The sequence below is a fragment of the Felis catus genome, chromosome A2, assembly GCF_018350175.1.
Source record: "Felis catus isolate Fca126 chromosome A2, F.catus_Fca126_mat1.0, whole genome shotgun sequence".
In the NCBI taxonomy this organism is placed as follows: Eukaryota; Metazoa; Chordata; class Mammalia; order Carnivora; family Felidae; genus Felis; species Felis catus.
In genome coordinates this window covers 36,403,749-36,419,520 of record NC_058369.1, presented here as the reverse complement: position 1 = coordinate 36,419,520, position 15,772 = coordinate 36,403,749, and the positions used below count along the sequence as shown (strand labels likewise).

Sequence of the window (15,772 nt, the reverse complement as noted above, 5' to 3'; positions counted from 1 at the left end):
CATTTAAATTGAGTAACTTTCGCCTGCATTTTCTGGAGGCAGGGTGAAAGAGCCCCTTAGTTCTTAAAGGCACTAGTAGCTGAGAAATCCAACGTGTTCCATGCTTGTTTAAAAAGAGAAAACAAATAGCATGGGTTGATTAACCTACACCCTGGTTTAAAAAGTCTGCGTCCAGACTAAAAAGTGTGCTGCTCCGATAAACAAGCATGTATCACGTGATCTTAGAAACCTAAAAGAAGACCTAGTCATCTGTGCTTTTTCAGATATATCTGTCTCTTCTGTTAAGAGTAAAAAATATTTCATGGATACTAATGTTTTCTCACCAGTGCCACATTCTCCGTGGCCACAGAGAAAGCTTCCTCGTGCACATTCCTCCAAACAAAATTCAGGCACTCAAAGTGGGAAATGGGACCCAGAGTGAAATTCATTCGCTTAATCCACATACATACATATTGATCGTCTATCATTGTGTTTTATTTCAGGAAGCCAAAGGGGATTATACCAGGTAATGTTTCCTTTTCTGATATTACTATGCAAAATAACCCTAGCTGAACCGTAGCTGAATGCTGTTGCTTTAAATAACAATGGATGCAAACTCAAAAGAAAGTCGATCTCAGAGCGGGAGACTGAGATCTCTTCCCTCTTCAAATAGGGACCTATTCTTTCTGTGAATGAATCCAGCAATGAAGCTTTCTTACCATTTTTCAAGCCAGAGTGACAGTGAATTGTAAACAGAAGCCCTCCAAAGTTCTAGTTTCTGTTATCTGTTAGCAAGATGAAGAAATCCGCAAAAAGCTTTGGTAGGCTGTGCTTTTTTAAACTTATAATAATCCTGTGTTGGACAAAAAAAAAAAAAAAAAATCCTGTGTTGGAAGAGTTATAACACATGCACAAGAAGATAAACTCTATCAGCTGCTTAGTTAAGGGATTAATAGGGGCTTTCTTTTTGCAGCTGCCCTGAAGGGGCCTCACCCTTCATACACTTGACCTAACAGTTGTATTGTCGCCACCGGGACACTTACTGGTTCTAACTGCCTAGCTGGCCACCTCATCAGAGTATTTGTGTTTGAATTCATGCTCTACCTGCTCCTTTCTGTCCTTTTCACACAGTAGCTGTAGTTGGAGAAGCAGAAACGGTTAAAGGCGAAAGCAGGGCCTCCAATTAGGAACAGACCACAGGCCAATGACCCATCAAAAGCCTCCCCTCTTCCACGTTAATGTTCCACTCTTGGTAAACTTTACCCGTAGATTATTTACAGATCACCTAGTACTCGTTCCCAGCCAAGGTTTTGAATAGTATGCTCCTTAAGGGACTGCTTACCGAACAATGCCTTCCAAGCTTGAAGACCTCCAGTCACGGAGTACTCCTTCACCTCAGAACCTCCAAGTCTGCCTGTTCAGTCTGGGAAAATGACTGAGGAGTCCACTTAACAGGCCATGATCCGTTCACCACATTCGTTAACTTTGTTTTGCACCGTGTTACTTTTTTCTTTTTTTAATTTGTGTTCAAGTTAGGAAAAACGCTTTGGAAAAAGGAAGACCTATAAATGCCAATTTTGTTTTTAATTAAAAGGAAATGTTGGGATACGAGGAGGATAAATTAGTTTCTAGATCCTTGACACGACGCTGCTGGGTTCTCCGCGCTTGGCTTTCTTGGAGAAGCCCTATTCCCTAGGAGGATCAGACATGTGAGGAATGTCAGTCATCATGTTAGGGGGTGAGTCTGAAGTTGATTGATAAATGAGGGCTTTAGGGCCAGAAGCTCACTCTGCAGTCTGTGAACTGCTAACCCTTCCTTCTCCATTTTCTGCCTGCCAGGCATGTGATGGACACTCTCTGAGCCTCATTTCCTCATCAGGAAGATGCTACCTGCCCCCTAGATTAGCAGCTGTAGATTGGGAGATCAAATGTATGTAAACATTGCCCGGGGCAGTTTCTGGCATGGAGTAAGCTCTCTGTACACTTTGGCTATTATTATCAATTATTCTAGTGTCATTATTGCCTTCCTCATTATCATCATCCTGTCCTGTCTCTTGGCAACCTGGGAAGAGACTTTTGGGACCAAGGTGGTTTTGAACAAGCTGAATCGCATATTAAGGGGAAGAACAGAAGAGACAGGCTGATGTCACAAACTTCCTTAGGGAAGATCTCTTGCCTAGGACTGAAAGTCCTTTGGTAGTAAGTCTAGACCTTTTAGCCCTAAGACTTCAAGGTTGGTGAGTTAGTTGCTCCAAGCCCGAACCAATCCTCCTTTTTAACTTTGCTCTGTGCCTGCTGGTTTCCTGAGTGATTACTAGGCTGATGAACTGGAGGACACTGTTCTGAACTTGTCTGACCCACACTGAGGAGTAGAAGGAATGGGAGACCGGCCACCAAGGAACTAGTAATATGACCCTAAGTGAGCCACTTGTCCTTTCGGGGCCTCAGCTTCCTCATCTGTAAATTGGGATTAATGAAAGTAGTGACTTGGCAGGATGGTTTTTGAGGAGATGAATGGTGTGGAACAACTTTGGAAGTACAGATTGTTTTGCAAGCAAGCATTAGTGATTGCTGACCAGGGTAAAGGAAAGAATAAGGTACTGTGAACTGTTGACATTGGGTTTATAATGAGGCAGAATTGTGATTCCTTGCTACCACCCACCCCCTCCCTGTGATGTGATTGTTCCTCCTCTGAGTGGAGAGACTATATTTTTCCTCCAAAGTTTTGTTATAAAACTAATTTAAGGGGCGCCTGGGTGGCGCAGTCGGTTAAGCGTCTGACTTCAGCCAGGTCACGATCTCGCGGTCCGGGAGTTCGAGCCCCGCGTCAGGCTCTGGGCTGATGGCTCAGAGCCTGGCGCCTGTTTCCGATTCTGTGTCTCCCTCTCTCTCTGCCCCTCCCCCGTTCATGCTCTGTCTCTCTCTGTCCCAAAAACAAATAAACGTTGAAAAAAAAAATTAAAAAAAAAATAATAATAAAATAAAACTAATTTAAGACAATCAGGCAAAATTAAGTACCTCAAGGCAATGTTACATATTGGTTAAAGCAAAGACATAGAATCAGACAGACTTACTCAGATGCCAGCGTCTGCTACTTACTCCCTGTGTAATGTTGAGCAGGTTATTTAAAGTGCCCAGGCCTCAACTTCCTCCTCTGCAAAATGGAACTTATATTAATAGTATACACCCTGTAGCATTGCTATGAGAATGAAGTGAATTAATATTTGCAAAGTGCTTCGAATAGTTCCTTCCGTACCCCTGTTGCTTCAAATATGAATTGTTTGGTATATAAATGATGCTGTGGTGAACATCTTGGTATAGTTGGGAGGTGGTTATCTGTGATTATTTTCTTATAGGATATTTCTCAGGTCGAAACAGGCAGAGGGATGTTCCTTAAAAAGGCAGAGTACAACGTGCTAAAATGGAGTTTGCACATTCTTGATCGCTAAATTAAAATTATACAAAGTTTATAGCTTTATCCAGTAACATCAACTGAATGCCTAAAATGCGTCAGCCCCAGTCTAGGCACTGAGGACACGATGACACATAGATGCGGGCATCTCATTCCAGGGAACTTGGCCTTCTGTCAAGGGCTACCTCAAGGGCCATTCTGAATAACACATTTCTGTTGGTTTACATGTGGGTGGCTGTAGCTCTTGGCTTTTAGAACTAAACTGAGTTTACTCACTGAGGTTTGAACCTCCAAAAATGTCACTGAGTAAGTTCCAAGACCAGAGCGATGTGGCTTTCTCAATTAAAAAAGTGATTGAACACCTACTTCTTTTTTTTATGTATTTTGAGACAGAGAGACAGAGAGAGGGAGGGAGAGGGAGAGAGAGAGAGAGAGGGAGGGAGAGGGAGAGAGAGAGAGAGAGGGAGGGAGGGAGAGAGAGAGAGAGAGAGAGAGAGAGAGAGAGAGAGAGAGAGAATCCCAAGCAGGCTCCACACTGTCAGCACAGAGCCCCACATGGGCCTGGATCCCGTGAACCGTGAGATCATGACCTGAGAGAAATGGAGAGTCAGACACTTAGCCAACTGAGCCACCCAGGTGCCCGGAAACTCCTACTTAATGCTGCTGTGGCCCACCCACTCCTTGTGAATTATCTCTGGCTGTCTCAAATTCAGCATCTCCAAAACTGAACCCACCAGGATCCCAGCCCCCAGAGCAGCGCCTCTTCCCTGTCTCCCTTTGTATGACATCACCTTTCTCTCTTGAATCATCGCTGAGGATTTCCCCTTCTCCCTCCCACCTATTTCCTCCGTCTGTCAGTCATCTCCTTTCTTTTCCTCTGCCAGAGTGCTTGCTTTCTCAGCCCTCATTCCCCTCCACTCAACCCGACTGGAGAGCTCTGTGTGTATAGCTTGAGTGCTTTCGATGACATTATTTTCAAAGTCCACGCGTGATTTTATTCAGTCCCCACCACAAATGTTATTGCCATTTAACAAATTAATAGATGGAAAATCAGGCCCAAGGGAACAGTGTCCCAGAGCCAGTGATCTCCTGGGTCTTCTCTGATTCCATCACCCACAACCACCCACAACAGACCCCAGTCATCTTCCCCAGACATTAATGGGATCATCATTTTCACCTTCTAAGAATCTCTCGGGTTCCCATTGCAGAGACCCTAACCTGGCCTCGAGGCTCTACTTAGTCTATATGATGTACTTAAATTTCCTATACTCTGCTGTTCATATCTGCTCATGCCTCTCTTCTCCTTCCTCCACATGTCGCCCCTGCGTGGCTTTGCTCAAACTCTTCTTCTGGAATGCCTTTAAAAAACAACAATCCTCCCCTTCTTATTTAGCTTCCTGCCATGCTTCCTTAAGAGTATTTTAAGTGAACATTATCATAACCAGTAGGAAACCTTGCTCCCTGAAAGTTAATTAAAATAGTAGAGGGGAGGGTGGACTTTCATTCTCTTTAAATAGGTGACAGTCTGAATTCCCAAGTCAGCCTTTAAGCTGCAAAGATAACAAGCTGCTTGGGTAACAGAACACAGACAAACGCAGAGAATTCCTGAAAGCTGACAAGGCTCAAGGCTTTATCACTGAGCCAGCCACAAATGAGTTTATAAAAGCAAAGCCTTTTTTTTCCCCCTTTTTTCTTAAGATCCTGAAAGGTGGAAGTTACCGAATAACCATGTGATTAGGGCACTTCTGCTTGTAAGAAAAAGTGAGTGACTACAATTTGCAATTCAGTGCTGGGTCAGAATGAGAGTACATTGTCACCCAGCTTCAAATGGGAAGGAATAATTCACAACTTACAGCTGTGCTCCAAAAAAAAAAATGCAGCTATTTCCCATGGGAAAGGAACTTTTGTGGCGTCCCTAAGAGTAGTTACTGAGGGAGGGGAGAAAAAAATCAAAGACTTTAAAGTACTTTCCGGCCTCGGTCCTATATCTCTAGAGCACTTAAAAGCTCTAAAATATTCTTCCGTTTCCAGAACCTGTAACATCAGTTACAATAATAACAATAGCAGCTCCCGTGGGCTTGGTGCTGTGCCCAGTGCTTACATCAATGGGGAGGCAGTAGTGAAAACAGGAGCTCTGGAATTTAACTGCTTGGGTTCAAATCCAGGCCCAGACCCTTGCTGTAGAACTGTGGCTAGCTAACCTCTCTGGAACCCGGTTTCTGGGTTCGGGGTCTCCGTAAATGTTACATGGCATTGTTATTGTTCCTAATATACATCACATCAACCCTGTGATGACAGGCAGCTGTTAGTATCCCCATTTTACAGATGGGAAAGCTGAGACTTGGAGCAAGCAAGTGGCTTACTGTCTAGGTCACATAGCTAGAGAGTGACAGAATTAGGACTCCAGGGCTCCTGCTCTTTACCGCCGTCAGGAGTCTCCCGTTTTGGATTCCAACACAAACTGTAAGAATCATTTACCTTTCTTGCTGGCAGAATGAAGAAGACTGACCGGACAGAAATTGAGCACTTCTGTCTTGTTTTGGGCAAGGGCTGTCATGAGTCAGCAAAAGGCTTTTGTGAAGAAAAACTGTCTAGAAGCAGCTTTTCTCTCTCCCTGTGAAATGACTGTCTTTTCAAGTTTGACCTAAAGCTATAGACAAGTCCTTCTGAATATCAGTTCAGTGCTTTAATGCTTCATTTTTAATGATTTGTGAATACATCTAAGTGTTTGGTGGTTTTACAAGTTTTACAAACATTAATTCATTAATCATCTTCACCCTATGAACTTGGTATAATATTATCCCCATACTACAAGCGAGATGAAGAAATTCTGTGCAGCATTATATTTATATTACCATATTATGGTTTCATGTTTCCCAATGACTTGGCCAGATGTTAACAGTTATGATGAATAAACAAACAAGGTAACAACACGTAGGGAATCATGGACAAATGATTGGGAAATACCTAGTCAAGAGTTAAACAAAATTCAAGTTCTTTTCGGTAAGTTTCCAATCTGCTCGTGTGTATAGCAAATCTCCTAGAAGAAAACATGTAAACAGTGTTTCCTACACTTGTTTGTCCCTGATGTATGAGCCTCTTGTTCAATGTTCTCTGGACCTCACCTTGTTAAGTGTGGGTTCATTTATTTGCTGAAAACTCAGTATTAAAATGCCTTTAAAAGATAAGCAATTTGGGGAAGTCTGTTCTTTGTACTTCCTGCCAGATTCATTACTACCCTAGATTTTAATTCCATTAACTCTTAGGCAGGATAAACATTCAGCAAGTTCTGAACTTGCTTTTTCCGAAGAGCTCTGAATTTGGAAAAAATCAGCCATCCCACCCAGTGGGCACTTTTTCATCTCTTCTAAGCACAGGATGTTAGAGCTGCCCAATACCAGGCATTTGAACGCTCATCTTATAGCTGATGAACTAAGGAGTGACATATCCATGACAATTCAGGTAGACAAGACCAGACCTGCAGTCTGTGTACCCCAACTGTCTCAGATTTACCGTTTTCACTTCCATCTATGTAAGCAGACCTATGTGCATCCCTGCTGTCCCTGCTGGAAGGCAGTGAGGGGCGGCAGGCAGTGGACTCTACCCTGGTAACTGGTGTTATCAGCACAGTAGCCCCGAGTCTAATATTAGTCACTCGAGGAGACAGTTTAAGAGTGAGAAGGCAGGAAGTGAGCTCTCGATCATCGGGCGCTTGGATGCCTTGCCTTTTTCTCATCGTTCCACTCCATTCATTTGTGTAGATTAAATACCTAACGTATATGAGGAGCTGGACCAACCAAGGGCTGTGATGGAAGCAGACTGTATTTCCTGTATCCTTTGTAGGAGACGCTGGGGAAAGGCATGCACTCTGGAGTCAGAGAGGCTGGTGTGAGGTTGAGGCAAGCCCTCCCAATCTGCGGGTGGCATGACCTCCTGAATCTAAGGTCCTTTTTCTTTAAGAGGTTTGTTTTGTGGAGTAAATGAGATAATGTACCTTTCAGGGTGCCTGGTACAGAATGGAGATGTTGTAGTACTTGGGAGCTGGCTTCCACTTTCCCCTGAGTCCCATCAATTATAGTGAGATGTGGGTGGTTTTTGTGGCCTTTTTTTTTTTTTAAACCATCTTAGCAGTTATTAAGTGCACAGTTTAGTGGTGCACATTGTTGTGCAACCATCCCCACCATCTGCCTCCAGAATTTTTCTTCCTGCAAAACTAAAACTCTGTACCCATTAAATAGTAACACCCGTGCCCCCCGCCACCAGCCCCGGGCACCCACCATTCCACTTTCTGTCTCTGTGAATTTGCCTGTTCTGGGCACCTCATGCAGTCTTTGTCTTTTAGTGACTGGCTTATTTTACTTATCATCATGTCCTTACGGATCTCATCTATGTTGTACCGTGAGCCCGAATTTCTTCTATTTTAAGGCTGAATAATATTCCATTGGGTGTATAGACCACATTTTGTTTATCTGCTCATCCATGGATGGACACTTAGTTTACTTCCAATTTTTTATTCTTATGAATAATTCTGGATGGACACACGTACGCAAATATCTTTCTGAGAGCCCGATTCCAATTATTCTGGGAAGAGAGATGCATTTTTTTAAGAAGAGTCCCTGGCTTCTAGGTACTTGATTATATTCCACCATTCATTGGGGTGGGATGGGATGAGCTAAGAATAGGAATTTAGGACAGAGCTCAGATTCTTATTGTAAATCATCAGGTCTTACTTAGCAAAAGTAATGCTTAAGGAGTCTAGCATTTATATTAAAACTATTGTTGTAGATGAACGTCTATTGACCTGGAAAGATCATTACAATATACAAAGTGGAAAATAAAACAGAAGTATATATATTATCCCTTTAAAAAAACACAAAAAACCGTGTACCAGGATATTCAAACACGCAATACATGCTTGAAAACCGATGTGTAAGTTACAGTATAGTGCAGTATCCTCTGAATTTTTTTTTGTTCATACAGCACATTCATTCCCAGTGTAAGTATATGTTTTATTTATTTATCTATTTGTAACAGTTACATGCATGTGGAACCATACCAACATCCTATTCAGAATAAAATATTTACCAAAGAAAAATGTGTGGAAAGGCATGAGCCAGCTTAACGCGTTCAAAGAAATAGATACAAATAAATACCATTAGAAGTCCTACTGTTTTCTTTTTGTACAGCCACATACCTCTCCACCATAGAGACTACAAGAGAGTGTATTCTTTTATTATTATTATTAAAAACATTTTTTAAGTTTATTTATTTATTTTGAGAGGGAAGGATAGGTGGGGGAGGGGCAGAGAGAAAGAGAGGGAGGGAGAGAGAGAGAGGATTCCAAGCAGGCTCCGCAATGTCAACACAGAGCCCGATGGCAGGGCTCAAACCTACAAGCCACGAGATCATGACCTGAGCTAAAGCCAAGAGTCAGATGTTTAACAGGCTGAGCCACCCAGGCGCCCTGAGAGTGGATTCTGAAGTTAGGCAGAGCTGAGTTCTAGATTCCAACTCTCACTGGTGGACAGTCTTAACTAAGGTACTGAACATCTCTAAAACTCAGTTTCCTTATCTGTAAAGGGATAATTACGGTTCTTTAAAAAAAAAAAAATTTATTAAGGTATGATTGACATGTAACATTAGTTTCAGGTGCAGCAATCTACATGATGATTAGACATTGTATATAGTGTGCAGGGATCACCACAATAAATCTCCTTAACACCCATCGCCAGATGTAGTTGTGACCTTTTTTTTTTTTTCTGGTGATGAGGACATTTAAGATCTCTCTTAGCAACGTTCAAATATGCAGTACAGTACGACCGTGTTTTTTTGCGCGCTGCCTGGATAAAGGTAGGGGCAGAAAAAAATTAAGCTATTGTTATGTTTGTCATGACTTAACAATTGTCTCAGGATGGTGGGAGGAAAAATGTTGCTAATTTTCCTTCTTTGCATGTCAGTGTGTTTTCCTCGATCAGCTTCCAACACTTAGATGCCATTTTGCATTTTAAAAACCTTGGGGCGCCTGGGTGGCGCAGTCGGTTAAGCGTCCGACTTCAGCCAGGTCACGATCTCGCCGTCCGTGGGTTCGAGCCCCGCGTCGGGCTCTGGGCTGATGGCTCAGAGCCTGGAGCCTGTTTCCGATTCTGTGTCTCCCTCTCTCTCTGCCCCTCCCCCGTTCATGCTCTGTCTCTCTCTGTCTCAAAAATAAAATAAAAACGTTGAAAAAAAATTAAAAAAATAAATAAATAAAAACCTTGAAGTTCCGCACAGTCATGTCCACCTCTCGGGCACCGCGTCCTCTTTCAGAATGAATGTAAGATCTGTGGCACGCTACCCACTTTGCCTAACGCAAACTTCCCAAACCAAGGCTTCAGCTTCTCCCTGCCACCCAGAGCCGGGAGCCCATGACTCTCCCCAGCGTGTGGGAGGCCCTGTCCAAAACCCGCTGGCGCCCAGAGGCTCTGTCAACAAGCTCATTCAGTTTGGGCACAGGCGCCCGAGGCGGGGCAGGCAGAAAGGAAGCAATTAAGACAATGGAAACCTACCGGGGGAGAAAAAGCTGTTGGCAGGGTCGACTTCATGGGTGTGTGACCTGTGCAGTCACACGGGGCCCCCGGCTCAGCGGGGCCCCAAGCTTGGTTGAGCTCTTCTGTCCCCATTTTGAAATTGGTAATGATTTTTTTAACAAGGGGCTCCACGTTTTCATTTGTCGCGGGGCCTTGCAGACTGTGTGGCTGGTGCCCGTGGTGAGGCCTGGATGTTGAATAGATTATTGAAAGAAGGTGCCTCTTCTGGTGTCTAAACAGGTCCTCCAATGAGAAAGGTAGAACCACACAGAATTCTACAAATCGGCTTTTTTTTTTTTTTTTTTTTTTTTTTGCGTATGTGTGGAAGGTCTTAGCCCTTTCTTTTCTTTTTTTAATGTTTTTTAATGTTTGTTTATTTTTTGAGAGAGAGACAGAGACGGATGGCGAGTGGGGGGAGGAGCAGAGAGAGAGAGGGAGACACAGAATCCAAAGCCAGATCCAGGCTGTGAGCTGTCAGCACAGAGCCGGACGCGGGGCTTGACTTCACCAACCACGAGATCTTGACCTGAGCCGAAGTGGGACGCTTAACTGACTGAGCCACCCAGGCGCCCCTTGCCTTGCCCATTCTGATTCCATTTTGCATGATCTCCCAGGTCTGAGGCACGAGGTGTAACATAACCTCTACCTCATGGGCCTCCTGTGAAAATGAACAGACGTAATGCACGAAAAGGGGTTTAGAGCAGTGCTTGGTGCCTGGAATACTCATTTCTAAAAGCTTCCTAAATACTCATGCCCTTAATCCTTGTATCAATTCCAAGAGCTGGCTATGATTATTATCTTCATTTTACAGCTGAGGCCCAGAGAAGTTGAGTTAACTTGCCCAAGTCACACAGCTGGTAAGATATGGAGCTGAGATTAGAACTGAGGCCATCGGATGGCAGAGCTCATGCCCTCACTTCACCGCCATGCACATTGCTTTTACCATCATCTACTAGGTCCCAGGCACTCTTACGTTCTTTGTATCATTTTGTCCTCAAATGGTAGCTACTGAGATGCTCATTCTGCAGATTTGCAGGCTGAGGCTGGCAACCAAGGTCCCATATCTTGCACACCTGGAATTTGGATCTGAAACCTCATTCTCTGAATTTCCACTCTGGCTTTCCTCTGGATAACTCCTCAAAAGTGAATCGAAAGGATGTTTGATGAGATGTTTGCTGTTTGATGAGATGCATTTAGGCCGAGGGGCAACTCCTAGAGCCAGAGGCGAGACGACTTTGCATGGCCTGTTTCTGGCAGCAATGTCCTGTCCTCTATGCTGGTGTAGGCCCTGGGATCTTGCTGGGTCCCCTTCCCAGTTCCATCCTGAGGAGCTAGGTGTGCTCCTGGAAGTCTCACCTCTTTATTTCTCAGTTTTTCCATCTGTAAATGGGGGTGGTAATCCTATTTGTGGAAGAGGATTCTTGAGTGGTTTATGGTTATATGCTGAGTTGAGTGCCTAGCGTGTTTTAAGTATATTTCACACTGTAAAAGCCGTTTTGCTGTAGCTTTTAGAAAAGAAAGGTATTGCCATTGTTTGAATAGAAAGCAAATATTTTTGTCTGTTTTGACAGTTCTTAGCAGTTCACAGAACTCATTCTCAGACTATTATCTCGTTTGGACTTTTAAAAAAGTTTTTCTAAATGCCTGTACAGTCTTGTTCGGACTTTAAAATGACCCTGTGAGGGGCACCTGGGTGGCTCGGTCCGTTAAGCGTCCGACTTTGGCTCAGGTCATGATCTCATGGTTCGTGAGTTCAAGCCCTGCATACAGCTCAGTGCCTGGAGCCTGCTTCAGATTCTGTGTCTCCCTCTCTCTCTGCACCTCCCCCCACCCCACCGCTCACATTCTGTCTCCCTCCCTCTCTCTCAAAAAATAAATAAGCATTAAAATCTTTTTCTTAAATGACCCTGTGAGGAAAGGGCTTTCATGTCTGTTTTACAGAAAACTAAGCCCTGATTCACCAGCTACGGGCAGAATCAGGCTAGGAATCCAGGCATTTGTATTTCACAGCTTCAGTATTTTGCATTTCAGAACAGTTTGCTTTGGACAGTTTTAAGACTTGATGCAAGTAAACGCGAAAATAAAAGACCCGAAGTTCCACCTTTATATAACTTAGACGGCTGCTAACACCACAGTGAGGATCAACCCCGTGCCAGGAGGGATCCGAGCCTTTGCACCATCTCTGCTACTTGGTACTAATATGAAATTCAGTCTTGCCTGGGCCTTTCAGATAGCAGCTAAGACATCTGCGTATTTGGGGTTCAGTAGGAATAGAAAGTAGCATAACAGGTGCTTCTCTCCCCGAAGGGCAAGCCATTCAGAGTCGGCCTGAACTAAGGGATGGCATTTTGAGGAATGACTTCTACATCCCCTCACTGATACACATTTCAGTGCCTTTGCATTTGGCTCAAGAAACACTGAGTAAGAACACAACACGTACTCAGTCTTATTATCTATTCAAATGGCTGATGTGGTTAAGTCCACTTTTGGCGTGATCGGGAAGGACACACTGAGTCACACATCTAGGATGAAGGGATAAATTTGTGGGGCTTCAAGCTGACCGTAAATAATTTTCACCTGCCTCGTAGGCAGTTTCCCAGGAAAGGAACAGATTTCTTTGTCTTTACCGTCTTTATAGAAAACATGATTTGTATTGATTATTTTTCTTCCACGTGTCCTTTTTTCTAACTCAAGATTTGTATGAGAGATCGTTTTGAAAACTTACGGCAAAATATACTGACAGAAAATTTACCATTCTTAACCACTTTTAAGTGTGTAATTCAGAAGTGTACAATATATTCTCATTGTTACGCAACCGATCTCCAGAACTCTTCATCTTAGCAAAACTGAAACCCTATGGCCATTAAATACCCTGCCCCATCACCCCTACCCCAGCTCCTGACAGCCACCATTCTACCTTCGGTCCCTATGAATTCGTGAAATATTTTTATTTTGCTATGTTTACAGATTTTCACCTTAACCTGCTTCTCAGCCTGAGTCCTTCTTACGAATTTTCTTTCTTCTGAAAGAGTAGAAGTTTCAAAATAGACACGATTAGAATCCTCAGTGAGCTGGCTAATGTTTAGAAAATTCTCTCATCACATTTTCATTATTATCAGAAATTCTTTTGACTTAAAAAAATAGTTTGATAGTTGATCACTATCAAGCATGCAGATTGACGGAGTTAATTTGCCCTGTGTTACAAGTTAGGCCATGGACAAAAATCTAATGGCGAAAGAATTCAAGCTGAAAGGATACTGTGTTTCTCACCAAGCAGATTCCTTGCATCTTGGGTACAGCACTGAGATAAGGAAGGTCCGATGCAAATTCTGTGGACTGGTCATGATGTGGGAAGAGCAAGATTCAAAGCTGAACTTGAACCAGTTATAGTGGACACTGCTGAACCAATCCTAAAACTACTTACAACTTGGGACTTGGCAAGGTGCTTCCATAGTTTTCTCCCCGTGTTGTTTATTACCAACCCTTAAGGGTTGGCAGGTTTAGCAAATAAAAATAGAGGATGCCCACTTAAATTTGAATTTTAGATAGATCATGAATATTATTTTTATTCCATTATACTTAACATACACTATTATATTAGTTTCAGGTGTACCTTATAGTGCTTTAACAAGGAATAATTTTTTTTTAGTAGAAGTGTGTCCTAAGTATTTAATCTGGCAACTCTAACCTAGACCACCCACTGGGGATTCTTGGTGGTAATAATCCACCCCTAGCCTGGTCTGAGCACAGGGGGAATAAAGAGTTCAGTAAGCTTTCTGGTCACTGTCAGAAACAAAAGAACGCAAGAACACGTTTACTGAATGTAGGCAGGTGCCGTCACAGCATTCTGCTGACAGACAGGACACCGTCCATATTTTTATAATAAGGAAGCCAAGGCTTACAAGGTTAGTTTATCTGAGACCACAGAAGGCCTACAGAGCACAGAGACCTGGGACTGAATTCAGTTCTCAGACCAAACCTTATTACTGCACATCACAGGTGGAGAGCCAGCTGCTTGGTTGGTTGGTCTGGTGATGTTTCTAAGCAGAAGCTTTGCAGTTGCCCGCATCCAAGTCCTGGCTGCCTCTGTGCAAGTTCCGGTGGCGGGAGCAGCCAGGTGATTTTTTTTGAAGGTTATTTATTTATTTTCGGGGGGGGGGGGGTGGGGAGGGGAGAGAGAATCTCAAGCAGGCTCCGAGCTCTCAGCATGGAGCCTCATGTTGGGCTCAAACTCCCAAACTGTGAGATCACAACCTGAGCCAAACCCAGTGAGCCACCCAGACGCCCCACTAGGTGACTTTTCTAAACCTCAGTTCCCTTATCTATGAATTGGAAATAGTGCCTATGTCTAGGTTTGCTAAGAGGCTTCAGTGAGTTCCTCTAAGTAAAATGCCAAGCCCTTGTCTGCCACACTGCACCACCCAGGACAGTCCCCTTTAAAGCCAGTTTCTTTTATTGTCCTGCTAAGGAGCTGAGAGGTCCCAGGGAGCTGGAGATCAGAGGAGGCCTGGAAATGCATGTTCACACCTGAACCCCAGTGAAAGGGCTTCATTTGCTCAATGACGAAGGGGGGGGGCACCCCTTTCCCCGGAAGCAGTGGGGACTCGGGAGCTTCAGCGGGAGGCCTGGAAGATGACTTCTGTAAGGCCCTCAGTGATTTGGCTGGAGGTGTGATCCAGAAACATTTAGAGGGGGTGGGGGTAGGGGGAAATTCCAAGAATGGAAAGACCCTGTGACCTGGGAGGGGAGCGGTCGAGGTCTGGACCAGCCTGCCTGGCTTTTCCGGCCCCTCCCCGCTTCCACTACAGCTTTCCAGTCCCCTCCTGCGCCTCCTCCCCTCCTTCCCCGTCCGCGTCCGGGACCTGGAGTCCCCCGGGGCCAGCTCCCCCGCTGCCGGCGCTCGACACGTAGCGCCACCTCCCTGCGGGGCCTTTGGTTAAGTCTTCAGACCTCCGTGCGCCGGTTTCCCGTCTGGGATCTCAGCGTTTGGACCCAAGGAGCTGAGCTCGCCCCGCCGGCCCGCTGCGGTTTGGTCTGGAGGGGTGGAAGGCAAGGAGGGCGCTTCGTCGTAGCTACTGGGAAATCACCTCGGTCTGTAAGCAGTTTTTCTGTCCTAATTATTTGCAGTGGTGACATTAGACAACTGAGGGAGTTGCAGCCTAGCTTTCTGCCCTTGCAGACAATTGACTATGAAAGAACGCGTCTAGGTGTTTCCTACTTTCTCCATCCCGTCCCAGGACTTGGACTCCTGTAACAGAGATAACTGGTCGGGAGCAGAGAGCTTACTATGAAATTTCGAGTCGGTAGCAAAAAAAAAAAAAAAAAAAAAAAAAAAAATGGGGCATCAGGAATACTTTGCGGGGTTGAAGGAGCCTTTGTTGAGGTGGAGAGCTTCTTTTCTGAAGTGAGGTTCAGGTGAGTTTGGATGTAAAATTCTGCTGAAAATGACTGGGGTCTGATTCTGTAGCTTTTTAAGAAAAAGAAAAATTTTTAATGAAATTTGCTATCTTTGCTGTTAGGGGACAACTGTGGACGGAGGGTTGTTTTGGTTTGGTTCAAGAAACACATATTCAGGTTTGTTATCTGTGTTCAGATCTCTCATGCAGTTTAATTCAGCCTTTGGCTAATCCAGATTAATCTAACTTTAAAAAGCCACCTGTCCTCCCCCAAGAAACTGTCGTAGAACCAGTCAGTGGCCACCATGTTTATAAATTGCAAAGCCCCAAGTTAAGCTGATGAGTCTTTCCTTCCTCAACTACCCTTTCCCCATTTTCTGACCCTTCTCTTTAGAATCTGGAGGAGTTAGGCAAAGAGG

At 44.2% G+C, this 15,772-nt stretch overlaps 1 protein-coding gene across 12 annotated transcripts in view; it reads left to right on the top strand.

Moving 5' to 3' along the window:
- Positions 1 to 15,772, top strand: part of FRMD4B (FERM domain containing 4B) — a 356,794-nt gene that overhangs the window by 285,712 nt on the left and 55,310 nt on the right. For all 12 annotated transcript variants that reach the window (XM_045053138.1, XM_045053139.1, XM_045053143.1 and 9 more), the window contains one exon: positions 483 to 505. In XM_045053138.1, coding sequence (XP_044909073.1) covers positions 483 to 505 — 23 coding nt within the window. The remainder of the gene's footprint in view (positions 1 to 482; positions 506 to 15,772) is intronic.